We start from the raw sequence: 26,618 nt of genomic DNA, 5'->3' as shown, positions 1-26,618 counted from the left end.
TGAGCGGTAGAAAAAAAGTGATGACTGTTCAAAAGTGCTTGAATGTAATTATTATTTCTATTTCAAATTCTTACCATAGCTCGTAAGTCACACTAGTGAGGTTTGAATTACTAAATTGCAAACAGCAATTATTACAGCGTGTTGAGATAAACGAGCCTTGGCCCTTGTATCCATTGATTTATTGCTGTTGAAGTATTCAACCCTGCTGGGTAGTTCAGCAGTCGGTATATTGTGTTTGTACTACCCACTCGGGATAACTTTAGTGTACATGTCCTCAAACTTATCTGTATACTAGTTTATAACGTTCAGAATTATCTTATATTATACGAGTATATAAAATTCTCGTGTCACAATGTTAGTTACCATACTCCTCCCAAACGGCTTGATCGATTTTTATGAAATTTTATATGCATATTCAGTAGGTCTGAGAATCTACTATCTATTTTTCATTCCCCTAAGTGGTAAGGGATATCCACCCCTAAATATATATTTTTTATTTTTTCGACATAATATTTTATTTTCATTTTATTATTATTTGTGATTGAAAAATACATACAACCCTAAATTTTCACCCTTCTAGTATCAACCCCTATTTTTTAATGGCGTCTTTAATTTATATGGCGAAACAACATTTGCCAAGAAAGCTAGAAAAATATAATAATATTATAAAGCTGAATAGTTGGTATGTTTGTTTGATTGCGCTAATCTCAGGAACTACTGGATCGAATTGAAGAATTTTATGTTGGATAGTCCATTTGTCGAGGAAGACTTTAAGCTATATATTACTCTACGACCAATAGAAGCGAAGCATCAGTGAAAAATGTTGCAAAAACGGGTAAAATTCATATTTGAGGGCTTCCGTTGCGTGCACTGCGTAAACGGTTCAAGTTACCACATGCGAACAAAGTCCCGGATACAGCTCGTATTATATATTTTTGTAAGCTTAATCGAGGCCGTCAAATATATACATGTAATATATAAATATATATATAAGTACATATAAAGAATTCTATGTACATTATGCATGTTTAAAAAAATATCTAAATCAATTGTCTGGTACCTACTATATATAACACGTTCTGCTTAGCTTAGGACTAGATGTGCTGTGTAAATCAAACAGGCTAATAATAATATATAAACATATGTTATTATATTATGATTAGGCTACTGTAACAATTTACCATCAGGCGGGCCGTATGCTTGTGTGCGAACATCATAATATAAAAAAAAATATCAGTTACCATTTTCTATCCGGTAACTAGTCATTATTTACTATTGCAGTCACATAAAAAAATTACCATTACCAGCAAACTAGCGTAAATTAAGCATGCAACTGATGCGTGATGCCAGCCAAGAGTTAGTTTACGCTCTGTAGGAAGTAATAACAAAAAGTTTTACTATCAAAACTACCAACCTCATTTGTAAACTGGCGGGAAAGCATACCTATTAGTTGCGAAATTATATAAACTTTATTTATATAGTACTCGATGCAGCAAACTTTGTTTTGCAATATAATTAATATTGCTATTAAAAAATAGGGGTTGATGGTAGGACGGTGAAAATTTACGGGATACAGTCTTATATTAAAGCCCAGTATGTTTAATGGCACATTATAAAAAAAATAACAAAAAATTGGCCAAAAAGAAAAAAAATCATCGAGGGGACAACTCTTATCACTGAGGGGTATTAAGGTTATACGTATTTTTAATGACACATAATAAAAAAACTAAAGTTTTGTCCAGAAATAAAAAAAAAATTGGGGTAGACAACTCTTATCATTTAGGGGTATTAAAGTTATACGTATTTTTAATGCCAATTTATAAAAAAATAAAATTTTGTCCATGTATAAAAAAAAAATATTAGGGGTGGACATCTCTTATCACTTAGGGGTATGAAAAATAATAGCCGATTCTCAGACCTACTGAATATGGATATAAAATTTCATAAAAATCGGTCAGTCGTTTTGGAGGAGTATGGTTTTAAATTGATTTGAATTTGTATTATTACATATAAAGTAAATATGTCTTTTTGTTTATACATTGTTGCAGGTTCAAAACACTTTTTGTATTTTTTATTGTGGTCGAATTTCGAACACTTAGCGACAACTATGTTTTAGTGTTGTTATTTCAATTTTGTATGTACACACAGACAGGATACTCAAGTCTTGGTGGGTGTCGCTAATTCCCTCCATTCCTGTCCGAACCATAGACAGCCCGTCTATCATTCGCATTGTAGTCTATGATTGATGACGGCTGATATAATGATATTCTCAGCACTCGGAATACAGATCGACCATTGCGGTTTCAATGATGAAAACCTTTCGATTTTCAATTAACAGGACTGGCAGCATCAATCAATTTGATGAGTTGTCAGAAGTACTTCATATTGAGAGTGTATTTTTTTACATAGCCTTCCTTTATATAATATGTTATATTTATAACAATGCAGAAAAGAATGACATTGTAATTTTATTTTATACTAGCTGACTCGCGCAATTTCGTCGGCGTTTCATTTCCCTTTTGCAATATTCTTCATTGCAGCTCCGCTCCTATTGGTCGTAGCGTAATGTTATATAGCTTGAAGCCTTCCTCGACGAGTGGACTATCCAATACAAGAATTTTTCAATTCGAACCAGTAGTTCCCGAGATTAGCTCATTCAAACAAACAAACAAAATTTTGAATCCGCATCCTCGCTGAGTCAAATCGTTACCGTTACCGACAGTTAATTCGTTTATTAAATCATAATATTTTTTATACTAGCTAATAATAAATTCATTATCATCGTCATTTTAGTCGGAAAGACGTCCACTGCTGAACAAAGGCCTCCCCCAAAAAACTCCACGATGATCGGTCCTCGCATCCAACGGTTTCTACCAATAATTTTTACAACTATATTTTAAGTAAACTATACTTAAATCGTAGGACCTTACCGACAAATATTCTACAGCTTGCAATTCAAAATTCAAAATTATAAAATTCTAAATATCTTTATTCATGCAGGTCTATTACAGACTCTTATTATATGTCAAATCTACCATCAGTTCGGAATGATTTCGAGCTGAGAAGAACTGACAAGAAACTCAGCTCGTATTCTTTTCAAATAAATGTTGTACATGTTTACAATTAAAATTTCTTCCCTGTACAATGAATACAAAATTCAAAATCCGCCTCATCGCCGAGTCTCGCCAACTGAACTCAGGCTGAGTAGTAAGAGAGTTCCGCATAAATTTTATTCATATTTTTAATAGTTTTTTTCTCGCAATACTCTAATGCTGTTGGCCGCAGCTGGCCTTTACAGCTTCACCGGACGATAGGGGATGAGGGCAGATGGTACTCCAAACCCGCGGAAGGACTTATAGAACGACTGAAGGCCAGCTCCCGCTTGACGGATACGACTTTAGTCTAAGGGTACCGCCAGGGGTTCGAACCTCGACTCAGGTCGTCGTAATATCGATTCCCGTTTGAATTGGACGAGGTGTCGATCGGAGGGGAGTGTTAATAGTACCAATTAGCTGATACCACCGGGCCGTGATAGCGATTAAGTACTGGTTCTATTCAGGGTTGCCAAAAGCCTGAACAAAGGTCTCTCCCAAAATACTCCACGATCTCATCCGATGCTTTCTAATAATATTTTTTACAATTATATTTTAATTAAACTATTCCTGATGTAGGTAGAATGTTACCGAGTAATATTCTACAAGTTTGCAATTAAAATTTCTTCTCAGTGCAGTGAATACAAAATTTAAAATCCGCATACTCGCCGAGTCTCGCAAATTGAATTCAGGCTGAGTAGTGAGAGGGTTCCGCATAAATTTTATTCATACTTTTAATAGTACCAATTAGCGGATACCACCGGGCCGTGGTAGCGATTAAGTACTCGTTCTATTCAGGGTTGCCAATCTGCAGATTTTTCCAAACTGAAGAGGAAACTACACATCCTATGTGGTTGTAGCCCACTCATGCATAATTTTATTTTTCGTATTTTATTATTATTTCTTATGTATGTTAGTCTATAAGGTATTTATAATATGGGCCATGTAGCATGAATTAAATAAATAAATAAATAAATAAAAAAAAAAAAGTAATATCTCCTTTGGAAAGGTTACTCACTATCCTGAGGAAATAAAAACCATCGCTACTAAGATATACTTCAATTCTTGTCCCTGACGGGTCTAAGTAGCGAACTCTGAAAAAAGGCGAGCACAATAGATCTATGTACGAGGACGCAGTGCTATAGGTCCTAGCACCTGACAAAGGCCAAACTCCCCAATGAAAAAATTGGATTGTCACTTGGTTGGTTGGTTCAATAAAACATCCAGATCGATACAATCAACACGAATACAAATGTTTGCACATAGCGAGGAATCGAACCAGCAACCAACGGTAGTTCAGTGCTAAACGGCTAGACCACCGAGGTTGTCAAAAATGAACATATACGTTTTAAAAAGGCACATCTCTCTCTTTTTGTCTTGTGATTACTACTTAATTTATTACCAACTCATCGAAGTCTAGTTCGAACCCGGAAATTTTACTTAAGTATTTTTTTTATGGCATCGGAATTAAACAAAGTAATATAAATCCACTAAGTATATAAATAATCATCATCATCAGCCCACTGCAGTCCACTGCTGGACATAAGCCTCTCCCATATAAATAATAAACAAAATTAATTCAATATAAGCATTTTTTTTCTACTTGCATATACAGCAGTTTAACAGAATATCTCAAGGCTTAGCCCCCGGATTTGTTTTAATCCCACCTCACCCGTTTATATAGAGCCCCTGGGTATATTCAACACGTTCGAACACGTACCCTCCACTTTGATTGGACTGCCAGTGGTATAAGCAATCTGTGTGTACTAATTACACGCACTGAACCGTTATGTATTTGTATAGTTCATGAATATAATGATTGGATAAGGAATAAGGTTCCAATACTATTTGGAGCATATTTGTATGTTTCTTCGTGTACTTTAATAATAACTAGCTACTCGCCGGCTTCGCCCGGGTGTACACTGTACATGTACCGGATGGATTTTGACGCGGTTTTTTGATTAGATTCAAGAGAAATGTTTATATGTATAATACATATACAACAGTCCGAAGCTGGGTAGTTAGTAATTTTAATAAAACATGTATGGAATGTACTACTGAAACTTCGAGTTAAATAAAACTTACCTTTTTAATTTATAATCAACGTGTACAAATTTACTTTTGAACCAGGCAACACCGTGATAGTAAGATGGTAACAAATATTTTATAAGTAGAAGGCGAATTATAATAATTATTAGAGCACTACAAGCAAATAGTATCGAAAACAGCTCGATTTCGAAGAATTCAGAGTAGGACATACAGGCGGCGGGCGCCCGCAGGTGTTTTGTGCCGCCGTGTCTCAACAGATAGTGTGCCCACCAGAGGGCTCGCTCCTGCGAAGTCTGCGGCGCGTCCAGTAGTAATTCTCGGAGTTTTATTATATTGCGACGGTAGCTGAAATTAGGAAATTATTTATTGTTTAATCTGTGTTTTGAGTACGTCTGTAACATGGCTTCGATAGCACAATATTTATAATATGGGCTATATATATAAGTAGTCTGAAATAAAATACATATAAAAAAATTACAGCTCATGGTAAGTAAATGTAAAGATCCGTTGGAAATGAAGTTTGCTTAGTAGAAGCTTGTACAACCCAACACTAAACTCTGGACTACTACAGCGTCCTCTGGTGTTAATAAATAAAACAACCAGCTGGCCAGCAAATGTTGGATTGTTGAACTTAAAAAGGTGTTTATTTTTACAAAATGGCGTACATATATAATGGCGTATATTTTTATCAATTACCCCAAACACAGTAATACAACGAAACCATATCGACGTCTACTTTTAACACAGCGCCATCTAGTATGTAGCTCGAGTACTAAAGCCTCTATATAAAATAACAAACTTATACAAAGCTGTAATAATAAAAATATTCACACAGCGCCATCTAGTTCCAAGCGAATCAGAGGTTTTTAAAGTGATAGAAATACATTGTCTCTTGTAACTATATATCTAATATACATAAAAACACAGACTATCATACTCAACAATATAAATATTTGCATTGTGCAAAGAATTGAACTCGCGTCCATCTAAAGCAGAGGTTTTCAAACTTTTTTGTGTCGTAGACCCCTTGCCATATTTTTCGGTTTTGGGTAGACCCCCCATTCTTACCTGGTATTTATTGATTTTTCGGAAATTTCTAACTGTAGTAAAGTTTAGTGTTTAAAACATAAAGACGAGAAGACCCCTGGGGGTCGATATAGACCACTTTGGGAAACATAAACTAATGAAGACCAGACAGAAGACTCGATATAGACCACTTTGGGAATCATTGATCTAAAGCAATGCAGTGTGCTAAACCTGATGAAACTTTACAGTATTATAGCTTATACATTAGAATAACACATATAAATTATATATATACACAAATAGAATTATATACAACATGCTGTTGGCGGTCCATTTGGCACAGGATAGAGACGCCTGGAGAGATTTGGTTGGAAGAAGCATTATTGGTGATCAAGTCAGCCTTGAGGAATCGACAAAGAATTAATTAATGCGTGTGAAATCGCGGGCACAATTAGTATTTAATAAAAAGCTTACCTTGTATCAGTAATCAGAGTATTGATAGCATTAATCATTTCTTCTTCAGTAACGTCATTAATTTCAAGTTTTATTCCTATTTTATGTACAACATATCTTTCAGCGTTCGCCCACTGGTCCCAAACTAACGGCATTCCTATTAAAGGTACGCCTGCATCGATCGCCTCATCGGTCGATTGTATACCACACTGTGTTATAAACACCTTCACATTGGGATGTTCTGTAACAGATAGTTTAAAAACATTTATGTTTTCATAAAACACTAAAAACTTACTATTACGACTGTTGTCCCAGATAGAGTAATCAGACTTGTCAACTCTTGTAAAAATGTAACATATCCACAGTGGCATATTTTCACATTGGAATGTTCTGTCCTATTCGGAAAGAAATTCAGCTCGTATTCTTTTCAAATAAATGTTATACATGTTTACAATACTGATTCATTTTTAAATTCAATTTTTTTAATTTGAATTTAAAAATGAATCAGACTCAGTTAGTGTCGCAACAAATCACGTTGATTTTCGGGGGAACCACCATTTGAAAAATAAATTGCAATCAATCTGTCTATATTTTAAAAAAGTAACAATAGCTACAGCGACTCTGAAATAATGGTAAAAGAATAAGGAAAGCAAAGGACTTACTCAAAAGATCTGCTTGTGGCAGCCATTTGGCTATTTTAACGTTATCTGGCTTTCCTGCCAGTACATCTTCGGGCCATTTGAGGAGGAAGTCATATGGTAGCTTCGAGAAAGCGTTGAGTAATATTTGTACTTTTTCTGAATACAACTTCACGTCCGCACTCGTCCCGAATGACACGTACACCACTCCTTTAGCTGAAGAGTCCAAATATGATGATAACTCCTAAAACGGAGAAATTTATAAAGAATAGAATAGAAAATCATTTATTCAAATAAACTTAATATAAGCACTTTTGAATAGTCATAACAATTTGTTTTTATCTACCACTCGTTCGGAAAGCTGTTTCATCACAAGAAGAACGTGCAGGAAACTTGTGTGTTGCTCTTTTAAATAATCCTAGTAAGTTTACAAGTCGAAACGTGTGAATACAAACTACCAACAAGCACTAATTTTTTGGGTCAAATATAAAGTAACTAACTGACTCGGCAAACGTTGTTTTACCATATAAATTAATATCGCTATTAAACAATAGGGGTTGGTAATAGAAGGGGGTAAATTTAGGGTTGTTTGTATTTTTTCACGCCACATAATAAAAAATATTGTTGAAAAAATGAAACGAAATTTTTGGGTTGAGCCACCCTTAACAGTTAAGGATACAAAAATTTGTTACAAAACTTGTCAGTTCTACTGAATATACATATAAAATTTCATCAAAATCGGTTAAGCCGTTTATGCTATACTTAATATACTTATAAAATTCTCGTGTCACAGGTATCGTGTTTAAACACGAGAATTTTATATATTAGGTAAGAAACCCCTTTATTCAGAAATTAAAATTATTTGTGGAAGTTTTATTTAAAATATGTGTATGTTTTTTTAACAATAAATATCTAATTTTGGAGAGACTTGGCACATGCCTCCTTAAGCGACTTCCATTGGTACCAATGGAGAAATTAACAAATCATAACTAAAATAAGTGGACTTATCGCAAATTTATGAATATTTTATTTCAAATTATCTGAATTATTTTTATTTATGTTCAATATATTTTGTATCGATTTGTCGTAAATTTTATTTAGTGGGGTCTCAATACATTTTTCATTTTTCTCAAGGCATTTTTCTCTTTATTGCGGTTTATTTTTACAGAAATAAGATTGCCATCGACATTATTACGTTCTGTACCAAAGTCTAATGTAAAAAGGTCAGATATACAATTTACGTATTACGTTTAGGATCTATAGAAATACAAATCATTATGTGATATTTTTAAACCATATGTTGTTTAAAAATATCACACCATGATCTGTATATAGAATAGGTTTACAGTTTTAGCCTTTTGTAAATGAACTGAGTTTAAAGTAAATAAGTCTGAATAATAATAATAATAATATCTCAGGACAGTTTACACAGCGCCATCTAGTCCCAAGCTAAGCAGAAATTGTGTTATGGGTACTAGACAACTGATATAAATACATGGATACATTTTTTTTGTAAATAAATACATATTATACATATAAAACACCCAGATCGATACAAACAATCATACTCATGACTACAAAATGTTTGTACCGTGCCAGGAATCGAACCCACGACCATCGGATAATAAAGCAGTGTGCTAAACCACTAGACCACCGAGGTTGTCAATGACATACAATATTCATTTACTTCTTATGTAAACATTAGACAGACAGATATTATGTACTTGCACTGATAAATATAATTACTTACGATAAATATTTTCTAAACCATGAAGCTGATATATTTAATGATCTAAATAAGAATAAAGGAGAGTTTCCAACTCAGTTCCTTCCTTTGAATAACGAACATTGAAATAACATAAAATTAATAATTCATGACCTATTTAAATAGTAAATTTACATATTACAACGTATAGATGTACTTATGGTAGAGTTAAACGAATTGTACAAATTATTTTGTTTTACTAAGTTTTTAATTTGTTATTTTTGGGCTATGATCTTGTATGGGCGGATGTATCCGCGGATACTTAATTTCTTTTGTGTAATTAACGATAAATGTGTGCAAAATGAAGTTAAAATTATGTCTCTTTGAATTGTATTTCTGTTTATGAATTTCGAATTTTACAAGTAGCCCAATTGTATTTTCAAATACTATAATTTATATCAAGAAAAGTAGTTTATTGTCAGTTCTCCTTAGCTCGAAAGCACTCCGAACTGACGAGAGATCTGACATATCATACGAGTCTGTAATAGACCTACACGAATTTTTATTCTATTTCAGTCTATTGTGCATATTATAACATGCTGACCACCTTCATGAAGGAGGTCTACTGGCCGAAGGGGGTGGTGTATTTGCGCTACCGTGGCAGATTACCGTCGTCAGTGCCGTGATCATAAAAACAATTGAATTTATGTTTTATTATTATTTCTTCTGTATGTCAGTCTATAAGGTATTTATATGTATGTTTACATGTACTTACGTTTAGTAAATATATATTATTTATGACATAGGTATTATTTTTCTTATTGATTACATTTGCACAGCCTACAGTTTCTCTGCACAGCCTGTGGTTAACTGGTAGAAAATCCCGTAAGGCGTTAAGTCCGCCATATGTACTTTTACCTTGGTATTTTGTGCATTGAAGTATATAAATAAATAAAATAAAATATGGCGCATATTTTATTACATACATATAAAATATGGGGTGTAGCTTGAATTAAATAAATAAAAAAAAATATTACCTACTATTTTGATTTCATTCACGTTACAACTGCACTTGACATTAATTAATTTTGCATGTCAGATTCTAGAGAAGTGTCAATATTAAATAGAACAGAACAGAATAGAATAACCAATTATTTGAACTAAATGAAATAATAGAAAAATAATAGAATAACTAACTGTCGCGTACAAGCAGAAACAAAACGCAACACAAAGGGAGCGTTCTGATTGGAGCGCACACACATCCAATTCAAATACGCAACGTAATGTAACAGACTTAAAATATCAACCGACCGATCTAACGTACTTTTGTTCACTCCACCAAATTTGTAATAAATAGTATTTTTGCCATTAAATTCGAGACTATCAAGCGAAGTCTATCATTTCTACACCCTGTAATCTGCTGAAGCCATCATCATCTACCATCTGAGCATTCGAGCCGCATCATCACGTACCACTAACTATTTGAACTAAATGAAATGGAAATTACTTACTTTGGGCAGCTCCTTGTGTGGTTTTTGATGTATCCCATAGGTATAAATTACAGGAAGTGGTACCGGTCGAATGACGTCCCAAATAGGATTTGTGTTCACATATAACAAGTGTACATTATCTTGCAAAACATCAATAATTGGTGCTGATTTGAAGATCGTTTCTTTCATTGCGTCATGTGCATCTAAGTACAGCTGGTTGAAAGTCAGATCTTGCATACCAAGATCTATATACAGTTCTGATAATTCTTCTAATAGTGTAAGATTGTAGATTCTTTTTCGCATAGATTGAGGATACATCCGCGGCTGCGACGGAGCTCCGAAGTTAGCCATGTCACCGTATATTGGTCCGAAGGAATTTATCTCTATCACAGGCACTTTGTAGTAATGGGATATCATTAAAGGCATTTTCATTAATGATTCCGTTACTAACAAATCGAAGGTGAAGTTGTCGTTTCCAAATAGCTTGATCACTTCGTTCGCTTCGAATTGTTTTACCATTATTTTTATAAATATTTTCAACGTTTTACCACATAATGTGATCATGTCGGTTCCAGCTTCCATCATTATTTTTGAAATGTCCTCATTCCATATCTTGAGGCTTATGTCTTTAACATCAATTTGTGTGAGGTTTGCTGGTACTTGTTCTTTTGGATACACCGGCCATACTGTGATGACCACGACGTCGTGACCGTCATCAAGAAATGCGTCAACTAAGCTATTAAATACTTGGTGGTGACTGTACGAGGGATTAGAAAATACAGCTAATATTTTAGCACTATTTACAATAATTAGCGAGTGTATTAAGACAATGGCGATAGTACGAAATAGTGTTGACATCGCGACTATACCGGATAAGTTGTACTGTGCAGAATGACAATTTTTATAGCCAAAATGTTATTTTACATCAAGGTTGTGTTCAATAGAATTTTCACCAATTGTGTTATTAAATTTGTTTAAATAATGTATGCTTGTACAGATGAATGAAACGTTTCAGTATTTCTTCTACATTGGTCTAGTATGTTATGTAGATTGTCAAGATCATCTATGAAAAATTCAAAAAAGTAATCAAGAACGTTGAATATTTATGCGATTTATTCTGGATCTCAAAGGACGATTGGCGAATTTTTTAGACATTTCAGTACTGTCTATAATGAATCAATTAAGAATAGAATTCAGTAAAATTACATAAAACATTGTAAGATCCCGTGATTTTTCCTAATTATACGTGATTCTAATAATGATGTCAAATTTTGTAAATATAATATTAATATGTTTAGCAAAATTTTTGCACCTCGTTTTACGAAAAACGCGTGGATAGAGGAGTATGAAATTTCGCACACTTGTAGTTTATATAGAGGAGGAGTACAGAAAGCTAATATTTATTTTAAATTATGCAGAACAATAGATAAAATCAGTAAAAAAAACATTATACACTCTATTATTATTCTCTCTCTACTCTATTAGTATTTTATATAAGTACGGTTTTGTTTATTGTTAAAGTTTGTGGTCAAATTGAGAATAGATCAATATTGTTTGTCTTTAATATTATTTACTCTTCTGAACTTACTGAACGTTAGGTTAATTGTGGTGAGTTTCGACCACTGGGCGAACACTAGTATTTATTACTAGCTTTGCACACGGTTTCAACCGTGTGAAATTTATAGCCTATATGTTATTCTGATCTATAAGCTATATTACGGTAAACTTTCATCAAAATCCGATCAGTGGTTTTTGCGTGAAAGAGTAACAAATTACCATCCATAATCATAAACTTTCGCGTTTATAATATTAATAAGATCTATAGGATTGAAACTGAATATCTAATTGTGATCATTCAGTGTATTTTTATACAAGATCGGTTTGTATTTTTACAGCAAAACAATCAATCGCTGTTTCACGGTTGAAGCGAATGAAGCACGGTTATCAATCACCTGCTATCGGCACCTAGCACTCCGTGAGGGTACCCTTACCACCCCCGCACCTTCTGTATTCAACCGCTTCGACCCTCGTCTGGAGAGGCATGCATGTTAAAATTTAACATATGTCCAATACAGACGGAATCGTATGACAGCACTCGTATAAAGATAGATATATTTATCTTTATACTAGCTACCTACCCTGGCTTCGCACGGATGTACATGTTTTATACACGTAAACCTTCCTCTTGAATCACTCTATCTATTAAAAAAATGCTTCAAAATCCGTTGCATAGTTTTAAAGATTTAAGCATACATTGGGACAGACAGCGACAGCGATTTTGTTTTATACTATGTAATGATAATGACGAGTAAGTACTGTTATAAGTTGTGTGATTATGTCATGTGATTATGTCATGGCGTGGAACTCAATCTGATATTGTTCAGGGTTATTAATCCACATTTGTAACAATCCCTTTCATCCTAAATAATATTATAATTTCTTCAACATTGTGGCAGTGTATGTACTTCTTTACAATTACTTGTGACGTCATACAAGTGTAACTCAATTAATCGTGTATTTACTTGGAATTGGCAATTAAAGATAGTAATTATTATGTAGATTCATTTATTAAAAAATACAGAATGTTTGTCCAAATGTAGGTAATACCAAACCCAATAAACTGTCAGATAGGTATTATGAATATGAGATAACGCAATTTGTAACTTAATAATATCTCAGGACAATTCACACAGCGCCATCTAGTACCAAGTTAAGCAGAGCTTGTGTTATGGGTGCTAGACAACTGATATAAATATATAGATACATTTTTTTATACATACATACATACATAATATTTTAAAGTGCAATAAAGAATAAAAAAAAAATACATAGAAAACAGCCAGACCGATATAAATAATCATACTCATAAATACAAATGTTTGTACCGTGCGAGGAATCGACCGGCAACCATGGGATTGTAAAGCGGCGTGCTAAATCGCTAGACGTTCACATACGTGTATTACTTTGCTATCATCATATCATCATCAGACCACTGCTGGACATAGGTCTCTCCCAAGGCATCCGCATTCAGAACCGAGCAGCCAGAATAGTTGGTAATCAACGTCTATGTGACAGACTCGACCCATTGGCTTTGCGGCGTGATATTGCAACTCTGTGCATTTTCTACCGCATATATCACGGGGAGTGTTCTGAGGAATTGTTCGGATTAATACCAGCTGCTGAGTTTCACCACCGTACCACCCGACAGAAACTGAAATACCATCCTGATCATCTGGATGAATGGCGGTCTTCCACAGTGCGGTTTTCTAGAAACTTTTTGCCTCGCACAACCACATTGTGGAATCACCTTCCAGCAATGGTATTTCCGAACCGATACGATATTGAAACCTTCAAGAAAAGAGCTTATTCTTTTTTAAAAGGCCGACAACGTACTTGCAATTCCCTTGGTGTTGCGGGTGCTCATGGGCGGCGGTAATCACTTACCATCAGGTGAGCCGCATGCTCGTTTGTCCCCTGTGTTATAAAAAAAAGGCACCCGTATACAACCCTACGTATGTCACTTTTCTCCAGTTCTTAAATTAGAACTAGTCTACAAAAACTTAGAAGCAATTGCTTTGAAAGACTCAGTATAGACTGCTAGAGCCCGAATTACTATTATAAACCATTTTATTACAATGACGACCTCGGTGGTCTAGCGGTTTAGCACACCGCTTTATGACTGATGGTCGCGGGTTCGATTCCTCGCACGGCACAAACTTTTGTATTCATGAGTATGATTGTTTGTATCGGTCTGGGTGTTTTCTATGTGTAATATTTATGTATTGAGGAAAAAACAAATCAATGTATTTGTATCAGTTATCTAGTACCCATAACACAAGCTTTAGCTAGCTTAATTTGGGTCTAGATGGCGCTGTGTGAACTGTCCTGAGATTATTATTATTATTACAATGAAAAGCGAAAAGGGACATCCGAAAGTTTTTATTAATATTAATATTTCTTACTTGCACTCCACTTTTTTTTCATTTAACTTGTTATAATTATCTATACTTATAATTTTAGTTTTCAACCAATTGAGAGTGAAATCGAAAGATGGTTTTATATATTTTATAGATAGAATATAGAAATAGAGAAGAAATATAGTACTAAAGAGGAATATGATTAGGAATAGTTCTATTTCGAAGAATTCAGCATGGGACATGTTGGCGGCGGGCGCGCGCAGGTGTCGTGCCCCGCCATGTCTCAACATGTACTGTGTCCAGCGGACCACTCGCTCAGACGGACGCTGCGGCGAGTCCATCAGTAGTGTCCGAAGTTTTATCATATTAGTACGGTAGCTGAAATGGACATTACATTCATTGATTAGCCATTATCAAATTAATCAAAATATCTTTATTCCAAAATATTTATTATCGTCGAGATCTTTGGGGGAGGCCTATGTCCAGCAGTGGACGTCTTCCCCGGGCTGCGATGATGATGATGATCTTTATTCCTTTAGGTCTATTACAGACTTATGATATGCTGAATCTACCGTCAGTGGTTTCGAGCTAAGAACTGATAAGAAACTCTGCTCCTATCTATACATATAAATAAAATTGGAGTCTATTTGTAATATTGAAATAACCGTTTTTTACTACATGCATATGAATATAAATACGGTACATACACCAAAATATAATTTTTTACAATTTTTGTCTGTTTGTTCCGACTAATCTCTGAAATGGTTGGACCGATTTTGACGAGACTTTTTTTGCATGTAGCTGATGTAATAGGGAGTAACTTAGGCTACACGGGAACAGCTAGTCTAACGGTTATTTCAATATTACAAACAGATACCCAATTTTATTTATATTATAAATAGTTAAACTAGGAAAAGATATAAATAAATGTTTTTTTTACCTGTTGTCTGTAACAACAGTATTCACAGCGTTCACTATCTGTTGCTCAGTTATATCTTTTATATCAAGTTTGACTCCAATTCCATGTATAATATATCTTTCAGCGTTCGCCCACTGGTCCCAAATTAAAGGTACTCCAATTAGAGGTACGCCTGCATCGATCGCCTCATCGGTTGATTGTATGCCACACTGCGTTATAAACACCTTCACTTTGGGATGTTCTGTAACAGATAGTTTAAAAACATTTATGTTTTCAAAACACTTTTTTTCTATAGTTACGCCCTTATTTCCATAGACTGAAGGCCCATGCCCTTTTTAGCATTTTTTTTGTTAATTTTTTCCTCGCTTTTAGTGCTCCAAGAATTATATGCATTGTGGCTTCCCGCAGTGTATTTTTTTTATATATTATACATTTATATATATATGCACATATATATTTCTTATTGTTTTTTTATTTTTTTAATAATACTTTATATTATTATTTTACATTTATTATTATTTCCTACGGGAGCCTACGACATTTGTTAATTAATACAGTAATTACCTACATTTATTAATATTTTTGTCTTGCCCTTATCATATTTATATTAAACTTATTATATTTATTATTACATTATTAATTGGCTTTGTTACTTTCAGATACTAGAATACGCATGATATTTATAGCCTATGTCGTCGGTTAAATAGATAAATAGCAATATTCCAAATCTACTTTTTTTACAAGACAATCATTTAAAGTTTTTAAACTTATTTAAATTATAATATTTTCCTTTAAAGTTTTAACAAAAAATTAAAAATAAGTATTATATATCATTTTAAAAGTATTTAGATAATGATTTAGACGGCGTGGTTAATTTAATTTAATTATATAAAAGAGGCAATTCTAGCTTTTAATTTTGAAAAATGACATTTTTCTATTTAATCAACGATGTGTTATTCTGACGTATAAGCTATGTGAATTCCAAATGAGTAGCAAACATCCATCCATCAGTCTTTCCATCCACACTCACAAACTTTCGAGTTTATAATATAGGATTTAGGAATTTATTCAATAACAAAAGTGTTTCAATTGTTATAAAAATAACATGTAATCATACGGTGACAACCAAGTTCTAACTCGTTTCTAATCACCCAACTAAATACTAAATAATTTCCGTCGACAAAGTACAGTATTATCTCTTAACTCCTAATTGCGAAATAGTACTGACTTCTGTTATGGGCTTAGCAATATGAGAATATAACTCCCAGACGAGTAGGTGAACAACTTAACTAGTAAGCCTCTAATATTCGAGGGTTCCACTCAAGCTGGAATTATTTATTTATTTACATGCTCTCGGTGAGTATTACAGTATCATACCAATGCACTTATCAAGGAATTAACTTACGCAATACATACATTAATAGTAATAAATAATTAAACTAATCTACATTTCACTACAAAAGGCTGTTATCTCAGATACACGTGAAATAGTAAGTCGCTTCCTAAATACCACAGAACAAACCATCAAGCAATATAAATTAACCAGATACTTGGCATGTCCCGTCCTCGTCCTGGGTACTAATCACCACCGGAAGCTGTGATAAATAGATAATAATAATAACAATAATAACACACACACAATGCACTTACTTGGTTTCGGCCCGTAAGTATGGAAAAAACGAACAAAAGCTGAGAGAGTGTTTATATATATTACGATAATAATAATAATAATAGAGAAAAAAAATATATAGAAAATAAACAATTATAGAAATTACAATAATAACAATAATTTAGATACGTATAATACTCGAATGCTGTGACTCCACAAAATTTGTTAACGCTTTGTGAAACTCTGGGGCAGTAATAATAATAATAATAATATCTCAGGACAATTCACACAGCGCCATCTAGTACCAAGCTAAGCAGAGCTTGTGTTATGGGTACTAGACAACTGTTATAAATACATGGGTACATTTTTTTTTGTAAATAAATACTAATATTATACATAGAAAACACCCAGACCGATACAAACAATCATACTCATGAATACAAATGTTTGTACCGTGCGAGGAATCGAACCCACGACCATCGGATAGTAAAGCGGTGTGCTAAACTACTAGACCACCGAGGTTGTCAACAGTTAAATATGTTAAGTTGACAAATAGTATCGTGAGTATCTGTAGATACCTCATTAAGCAGACGGAGTGTTCTTGGGATTGGTGCATGATCAGCATATTGTATATAGAATAGAATAGAAAATAGAATAGAAAATCATTTATTCAAATAAACTTACATTGAAGCACTTTTGAATAGTCATAACATTTTTTTTTTTTTTAATCTACCGCTCATTCGGAATGCTGTCTCATCACAAGAAGAACAAGCAAGAAACTTGTGTGTTGCTCTTTTAAATAATTTATTCTTACTTACAATTTAAGTTTAAGTGTGTGAATACAAACCACCGATTAGCACTAATTCAATTAAATACTCAAAAAGAAAAAAAATATTGAATACATAACCAACTGGTTAAACAATTAATAAGAGGAAATCAGTCATAGTGATTAGAGCAGACCAGTCCCTACAAGCAGCACCCGTTCACGAGTATGACGGATGAGCCAGCCATCACTGCGCTCGACCATATTTTAGGGAGCCCAATGACCCGGCCCACCACGCCGCCACAAGTCTGGACATTTTAGTGAGCATGACTACTCAAAACACCAGACCACGTCATAGCTACTCACAATTGCCATCTGATGTTTATAGTATTCACATTTCACATAAGAATGCATGCGGCAATTAATACAAAACCCGCTATGCTTTCATATTTCTAAAATAATTGAATCAAGAAAGCAATGAGATAAACAAATTATAACGTTGTATGCTAATAAACTAATTATTTACTTGATATGTTGTCTTCTATGAATTCGTCTATCCTGTAATAGGCTTTCTTACACAAAAATTGTTTAATATAAGATTTGAATTGCCTCTCTGTCAGATTTAGTGCAGATTCTGGCAGTTTATTATAAAATCTTACGCAATTACCATAGAATGAATTACTGACTTTGTGCAGGCGGCATTTAGGTAAAATTAGCTTATTTTTATTCCGTAAGTTTCTATTTGTACAGTCTTTAAGTTTTCTAAAACTGTCTAAATTCTTCCGTGTATACATGATATTCTCATAAATGTATTGTGAAGTAACGGTGAGGATATTTGAATCTTTAAAACACTGACGTAATGACTCTCTTGAACCCATACCATAAATAGAACGTATGGCTCTCTTTTGTAAAATAAATATAGTATTTATATCGGCTGCTTTACCCCACAGTAGTATACCATATGACATAATGCTATGGAAATAACTAAAGTATACAAGTTTAGCCGTCGCCACGTCTGTTAATTGCCTAATTCTTCTAATTGCATATGCAGCTGAACTGAGTCTATTGGCCAATTTTGAAATATGGGGCCCCCATTGTAATTTCGAGTCCACTGTTATACCTAAAAAAACTGTATCATTAACAAAATTTACTATTTCGTCATTAAGCAATAACTGTGTATTTATTGGTCTTACATTAGGAAGTGTAAATTTTATACACTTTGTTTTGTTGGAATTTAATAATAGGTTATTACATGTAAACCAATTTAATATAGCAGACATAGCACAATTTACATCGTCTAATTGATTAGTTTGACGTCCAATTTTAAACACTAACGAAGTATCATCCGCAAACAGCACTATATCTGCAATTTTCTCTACCATAAAGGGAAGGTCATTTATGTAAATTAAAAAGAGAAAGGGGCCTAAGATTGACCCTTGTGGAACGCCCATCCCAATATTAGCTCCCTTAGATTTTATACCGTCAATATCTACAGTTTGGACCCTATCCTCTAAATAAGTTCTCATTAATTTTAGATCATTATCTTTTATACCATAATGTTCGAGCTTGTACAAAAGTGTTTTATGATCCACGCAATCAAATGCCTTTGATAGGTCACAAAAAACTCCGAGTGCATCCTGTGACTTCTCCCATGATTGGAAAATATGTGTTATCAGCGCTACACCTGCGTCAGTGGTAGACTTGCCGGCGGTGAAACCATATTGTTGACTGTGAAGCAGTCGGTTATCCCTGAAGTGTTGTAACATTTGATTTAACATTATCTTTTCAAACACTTTACTTAGAACTGGCAAAATAGATATAGGTCTATAGTTCCCTGGCTCAAATTTATCTCCTGATTTAAATAGTGGGATTAATTTGCTAAACTTCATTAATTGTGGAAAAGTCCCATTATCAATACATTTATTAAAAATAGTAGCTAGATATGGAGCAACAATATCTATGAAAGAACTAACTACTTTTACAGACATGCCCCAAAGGTCTTCTGTATTTTTTAAATTTAGATGTTTGAATATTTTTATGATATGAACGGGGCTAACATGTGAAAATTTAAATCTTAAAGCACAACAACCGATATTAGACTCTAGTAATATTTTTGCTCGAGATGGAGATGAGTCCAAAGAAGATGTAATATTAATCGGAATATTAGCAAAAAAATCTTCAAAAACATTAACTACATCTTTTGTTGCTGTTATTAATTTATTATCATAATTTAATGCAAATTGATTATAGGCTAATTTAGATCTTCCGGTTTCTTTATTTATAATGCCCCAGATGGTTTTAATTTTGTCAGAAGACTGGTTAATTTGTTTATTAATATAATTAGATTTAGCCGTAATACAAACTTTTTTAAAAATTTTCGAATAATTTTTCACATAAGTGGTGAATTTGTCATCAAATCGATATTTTTTTTGATCGTATAAATCAAACAAAATATTTCTACTTTTAAGTATACCTACTGTTGCCCATTCCGTGAATTTAGATTTAACATAAACTTCTTTTTTCTTGAAAAATTGTTCATATTCTCCTGATAGAATAGTAATTAGCTTGGTGTAAAGATAATCAGGATTATTACTATATTGTAACAGCAAATCCAATTTATTTTTAATCGCGCTTTTGTATTTGTTAATATTGTAAACATTTATTTGTCTTTTTGATTTTTTATTATTGTTGACTTTATTGATCTGACTGTTAAACTTAACAACTTGACCACAGTGATCTGAAGGAAGTTTATTTATTATGAATTTTTCTGTATACTCACAGTTACAAAAAACATTGTCAAGACAAGTAGCAGACGTGGCAGTTACACGAGTGGGTTCATGAAAGACATGACTTAAATCAAATGACTGAAATAAACTAATAATTTTTGTACATGTGGGTGTGTTACAAAGAATATCAACGTTAAAATCTCCACATACAATAATTTTTTTAATACTATTAAATATTTTTTTTAAAATATCTTCCATCACCCCTTCAAAAACATTGTAATCACTATTAGGAGGCCTGTACACACATATAAGGATATAATTTTCTAGTTCTATACAAGATAATTCTATACAACACTCAATAGAAAGTCTAACAATGTCAGCACGTTCCTTTACTTTAATATTATTTCTTGCAATTATCATAGACCCGCCTCTGTTAACTGACTTTCTATTGAAGCAGCTGACAACGTTATAATTATTTAAATTGAACATCATATTGCTCTCTTTAAGCCAATGTTCTGTGAAACAGACAATATCAATATTATACTTTTCTAAAAATAATTGTATAATTAACTCGCTGCCGGGAAAACTTTGTATGTTCTGATGAACAATTATTAATTCTGATTGCTTTCCCTTTGTCTTTGTGAGCAGTTTAAATCTGCAGTCATAGTATTTATGTCACAAATATTAATAGAATTATTTGTTATGTCAGTATTTTTATGTTTAAGTTTACCATGTAAACTGTTCATGTAGTCAATATTATAAGCCACTAAAGTGGCTATTTTATTTTTAGATGATTTAGAGAGATACATTGTATCTTTTGTCAAATAAAAATCACTAATAAAACTATTAGTATCAAAAAATGTAAAAATGTCACTATGACGACATGTCAACATATGTAATAAGTTATTCAGGTAATGTACCTTACTGTTAATTTTTTTATGAAGATGTCTATTTGTGTAAGGAAAAGCGCACAATACAATCTTATACACATTTAATTGTAATAAATATTCAATTCCTTTAATTACATCCTGCCTATTTAATTGAATACTATTACCAAAAAATAACACAATTGTGGTCATATTGTTCATTTTTATAGATTTAATTTTATTTATTATTTGTGTAAATGATGCTTCTGGCATACAGTAGTTTAATAAATCACCCTTAAGATGATACTTCAAAATAGATCCAAAGTTACAGCCTATTCTGTCAGAGAACACCATTGTGCTACTCTTAGGGTTACAGTCACTGGCACAAACACCCTGAACTTCATTTTCCAGCACAGTTATAACTGAATTATTATTTGATATATTTGTGTGATTACATGTACAATGCTTAGTCAACGACTCAAAACGGTCAGCATTGTATTTACTGACATCAATCAGATCATCCATTGCTAAAATATGCTCCTGGATTTGTTTCTGAGAGATAATATACTTTGTATTTAAATCATGAAGTGAAGATTCTAAACTATTGATTTTTGAAGTTAGGTAGTCTGTATCAATGTCATATAACTTTTGGCTTTCCACTAACTTATTATTACACTTATTAATATAATCATGCAATTTTAAATTATTTAAAGTATTTCTTTTCAATAACTGACCCTTTTTACAACGCTTATTTAACATATTCCGAGTCCTAATAATAAACTTTTTTAGTTTTAAATATTTTTTTAATTTATTATGACTCAACATACAAATGTTATTGTTATAGTTGCCTAATTTAGGAGATGTATCACTAGTATGGTCAATCACAACAGGATGAGTGTAGGGAACTGTAGTCGAAGGAGGCACACAGTCAACACTAATAAGTTCCTCATATAAATTACTAATCTCATTACTTCGCTGAGATTCCAATCTTGTGTCTAGATCATTAATTTTAGAATAGGCCTGCTTTAACTCAAGCTCCAATTCAGTGATACGCCTCAAGGCTTGCTCATGGGTGTCACTACACTGATGAAAGCTACTTATTAGTTCTTGAAGCTGATCCCGCTGCTCAATAACTTCCTGATGACTATTATGAAGTTCTGACAGTTCAGATTTTAATAGTGTATTTTTATTTATAATTTTTAAAATTTCATCTTCACTCTCTTCTCTCTCCCTGATCAACTTGTCACTAAGATCTTTGGATGCCTGAAGTTCTTGTAGGGCTACTTTAAGCTTCATCTCTGTCTGCCGTGCAGTTGTGGAACGGGTAGATAGTGACATTATTGAATATATGAATAGTTACTAGGGAGAGTGAAGAGAGTTATTTCTAAACAAAGTATCACAACGAGAACAGCAACTGAACCTTACTTATTTTAAGTCTTAAAATTTTTAATTATTTCTGTTAGATATATTATATACAACCTATATTTTATAAGATTAAGTAAATGGAATTAGATTGTGCTCCTTTCCTTCAAATTATATTAATACAAAACATAAAATTACTTACAATATATTTTGTGGGTATTTTTTTTCCTTCGACGTACGCAACAACTGAACTTCACAATTATTAATATTAATTTAACTTGATATGAATATTTTGTATAAAACTTGTATATATTATGAAATTCTTTGAATAACTCCAACAAATAGTTATAGAATAGTTTTAAATATTTAGTTGTTTACCAACGAAAGAAGTTTGACAGATGGCCGGTACACTATTTTTTAATGTCGATTTTTGCAAATAATACACCTCCAATTTGTACACAAACAATAATCGACACTTATTGCACTATTAAATCACTAATAATGATATCGGAACTATAATATTCGTGTGATAAACTATTAAAAATTATTTATTTATTACGGCCAGCTGATAAAGACAACTGTCGTTGGTGTTGCCAGTCGAAGAAAAAAAAAAAAAAAAAACTATATATATATAAGGTTCTGCACCGGGGCAGGGCAAATATTCTATGTCTACGATCGCGTTTATCAATTTCTGGGACGTGAAAGTCGATCAGGCCCAAGATAGTTGCATCATATGATATAGTGACTCCCAAAAAATGGTAATATTCACTTTGTTCTTATGGATGACTAGCTGTTCTCGCGACTTCGTAGCGTGGAATTTAACTTTATTTTTCTAAAATAAAAGTAGCCTAAGTTACTCCTTATTACATCAGCTACCTGCCAAAAAAGTCCCATTAAAATCGGTCCAGCCATTTCAGAGATTAGCCGGAACAAACAGACAGACAGACAAAAATTATAAAAAATGTTATTTTGGTGTATGTACCGTATTTATATTCATATGCATGTAGTAAAAAACAGTTATTTCAATATTACAAACAGACACTCCAATTTTATTTATATGTATAGATAATGGAATGGTGCACCCGCTGACGGGGCACCAGTGGAGGATGATAAGCGCACTAAATCTTTAATATTAAAAGCAACTCACTCAAAAGATCCGCCTGTGGAAACCATTGAGATATTTTTACGTTATCTGGCTTCCCAGGCAGCTCATCCTCGTGCCACTTGAAGAGGACATCGTACGGTAGCCGTGAGAACGCACTGAGCAGTGTCTGTACTTTTGTTGAATACTGGCATTTGTTTGCTGTTGTACCAAATGATACGTATACGACTCCATTGACTGAGGCGTTCATGTATGATGACAGATCCTGAAACATACATATCTGACTAATCCTTAATTCTTAATAATATTATAAATGTGAAAGTAGAGATGTTTGTTACGCTTTCACGCAAAAACTACTAAACCGATCATCATGAAATTTTATACACATGTTCTTGCAGGTATTAGAATGAACATAGGATTATTATTAAAAAAGAAACAAATATTTTTGATTCAATGTGAGCGAAACCGCGGCTTAAAGCTAGTATTATATGTGCCAAAGTTTGTGAGTATGTAGATGTTTGTTTGTTACTATTTCATGCAGAAACTGCTGAACGGATTTTAATGAAACTTTACAGTAATAAAGCTTATATATCAGGACATATGGGCTATGATTTAAAAACATATTAATATATGAAGATATACTAGCACAAATTTTAATAAAATCAACAAAATTGCGAAATGGTCTGAAGTAAAACAATAATAGTTGGAATATACTGAACACGTTATTTTTAATGAATTAATAAAAAAAAAAATTCGTCTGGCTACAGGCAGTACACTGTATTCTACAAATAAATTATTTGATTTGATGAATTAAAAAAAACAAGAAAAATTCGTTAATAAATCTATCGTCAATACTCACCTTGGGAAGTTCCTTCTGCGGTTTCTGATGTATCCCATATGTATAAATCACAGAAAGCGGCACTGGTCGGATAGCGTCCCAAACAGGATGGGTGTTCATATATAACAAATGCACATTGTCCTGTAAGATTTCTACACCAGGCGCTGACTTGAACAATGTGTTTTTCATTGCTTTATTCGAGTCTGCATATAACTGATTAAAGAGTAACCTTTGCATATAAATATCTGCGTATAATTCTGTTATTTCTTCAAAGAACGTAAGATTTGCAAGTCGCTTTCTCATAGTTTGAGGATATAGGAGTGGTTGTACCGGAGATCCCATGTTATCTATATCGGCGTACACAGGTCCAAATGAATTGATCTCAATCACTGGCAACTTGTACATATCCGATATCATCAAATTCATTTTCATCAACGATTCAGTCACTATCAAGTCAAATTTGTTATTTTTATCCTCAATTACTTTCAACACTTGGTCTGTTTGGAATTGCTTCTCACTTAGTTTCACGAACAACTTCAACGTTTCACTTACCAACTCGAGGAAATTGTTTTCGGTCGCTTCTATTGTTTTTGACATTTCTTCCGTCCATATTTTGAGTGATATATCCTGTACGTCGATCTGAGTGAGGTTTGTTGGTGTTTCTTTAGGGTATGCTGGACATGCGGTAATGACGACAATTTCGTGACCATTATCGAGCAAAGCGTCAATTAACCTTTTAAAGACTTGGTGGTGACTGTACGATGGATTCGAGAAGACGGCCAATATTCGTGCACTGTTCACCAGAGACGAATACAAAATGCAACAAACGATTACACGGAACGGTATCGACATTTCGACTGTACTTATTTACTGGAATGTATTGAATATTCTGACGGTTACTATTGTGATAAAACAGCTAAGTTGTTTTTTTCGTTCAGGTAATTATTTACGGTAATTCAACTGACTGTTTTAATTAACTTATTTGCTTTATTATATACATCTGAATATACAACCATAAAACTTACGGGCCACATTTTTTTTATTGTCATAGACTAGTATTTATCTATGAAAGGATTGTGTTGATGTTGATATGAATTGATTGTGGATATGTAGTGAGAAATAAATATGTTTTTTTGTAACTACAATGGTAAACAAGTGACGGAAAGTGGTAACCGTCTACTACATAAATGAACAGCATGCACTTTAGCACTCCGCTTTACTTTCGATGGTTGCAGGTTCTATTCCTCGCACAGTACAATTTGTATTCATGAGTATGATTGTATCGGTCTGGGCATTGTCTATGTATATTATGTATGTATTTACAAAATGTATGTATTTATTTATTTATATCAGTTGTAATAGTTCCCATAATACAGTTTTGCCTAGCAAGTGACTAGAAGACGCTGTGAGAATTATCTTGGGATATTATTATTGACAATAAAAATTTTATATAGTTTTTACTAACTAATTTAGGACTTTTTACAACAGACTGAAAGTTTAAAAAGAGACAATGCAAATTTTTACTGAATTTATGAAAAAAAACATAGGTAACGCTTCTTGTTCGTAATTGGAATTGCGAGAAGATTCTGAGATTTCTCTTTGGATTCACGTCATAAAATTAGTTTATATTTATCAAATTTCTCGCTTACTGCTCATATTTCAAATCGGTTTAAAAACCAAGTGTATGCTAGAGTACATCTAAATTGGATGTAAATCGATTCAGACCTATTTACTTAGCAATGAAAGTGACTTTTCCCGCGTTATTATGGCATAATATTATGAAGTCATTACGCCACATTTACAACAATGAAAAAAAAAACATAATGACTATAGAATGTAACTGGTTACGGGTCAGTTGACAATGTAAATGACTGAGAACCGCGTTACGCTGAATTCGTCTGCTTATTTTAATGTAATTCTTACTGCAGTTAACAGACGACACAATTTGCAATGGTTTGAATGGCGGATTAATGTTTTGCTATCTCAACTTAATTTTATTGTTATTTGCGTTTTGTCGGTTTCATTAGTTTGCATATCGACGTGGGAATGTTAGTTGAAAACAT

The 26,618-nt window shown here is 33.1% G+C and overlaps 3 protein-coding genes across 3 annotated transcripts in view; 1 reads left to right on the top strand and 2 right to left on the bottom strand.

The window, feature by feature from the left end:
• LOC131847407 (uncharacterized) overlaps positions 1-26,618 on the top strand; it is a 336,123-nt gene that overhangs the window by 32,676 nt on the left and 276,829 nt on the right. The gene's annotated exons all lie outside the window — the stretch shown is intronic.
• On the bottom strand, positions 5,174-11,311 carry LOC131847445 (UDP-glycosyltransferase UGT5-like). Its single transcript, XM_059197034.1, has 4 exons — positions 10,475-11,311; positions 7,283-7,502; positions 6,642-6,861; positions 5,174-5,486 (listed from the first exon to the last, which is right to left on the bottom strand). Exons 1-4 carry the CDS (start codon positions 11,309-11,311, stop codon positions 5,174-5,176), a joined length of 1,590 nt encoding a protein of 529 aa, XP_059053017.1.
• LOC131847444 (UDP-glucosyltransferase 2-like) lies at positions 11,540-26,500 on the bottom strand. Its single transcript, XM_059197033.1, has 6 exons — positions 26,479-26,500; positions 24,577-25,412; positions 23,763-23,982; positions 15,311-15,530; positions 14,462-14,748; positions 11,540-11,619 (listed from the first exon to the last, which is right to left on the bottom strand). Exons 2-6 carry the CDS (start codon positions 25,405-25,407, stop codon positions 11,540-11,542), a joined length of 1,638 nt encoding a protein of 545 aa, XP_059053016.1. The 5' UTR covers positions 25,408-25,412; positions 26,479-26,500.

Source organism: Achroia grisella, unplaced genomic scaffold, assembly GCF_030625045.1.
Source record: "Achroia grisella isolate CSIRO2021 unplaced genomic scaffold, CSIRO_AGI_Agris_v1 utg534, whole genome shotgun sequence".
Lineage (NCBI taxonomy): Eukaryota > Metazoa > Arthropoda > Insecta > Lepidoptera > Pyralidae > Achroia > Achroia grisella.
Note: the sequence above shows the minus strand (reverse complement) of the source record. Positions and strands in the feature narration are given on the sequence as shown.

Bases quoted from the DNA above. Each gene is read 5' to 3' on its own strand.
- LOC131847444 (XM_059197033.1), bottom strand. From the start codon at position 25,407: ATGTCGATACCGTTCCGTGTAATCGTTTGTTGCATTTTGTATTCGTCT. The intron at 23,983-24,576 runs GTGAGTATTGAC...TGTATGTTTCAG, and splicing joins CGCAGAAGGAACTTCCCAAG to GATCTGTCATCATACATGAA. The intron at 11,620-14,461 runs GTATAGATAATT...GATTCATTATAG, and splicing joins GTTGAAAACTAAAATTATAA to ACAGTACTGAAATGTCTAAA.
- LOC131847445 (XM_059197034.1), bottom strand. From the start codon at position 11,311: ATGTCAACACTATTTCGTACTATCGCCATTGTCTTAATACACTCGCTA. The intron at 7,503-10,474 runs GTAAGTAATTTC...TCTCCGTTTTAG, and splicing joins CACACAAGGAGCTGCCCAAA to GAGTTATCATCATATTTGGA. The intron at 5,487-6,641 runs GTAAGCTTTTTA...TCCTAATTTCAG, and splicing joins ACTCTGATTACTGATACAAG to CTACCGTCGCAATATAATAA.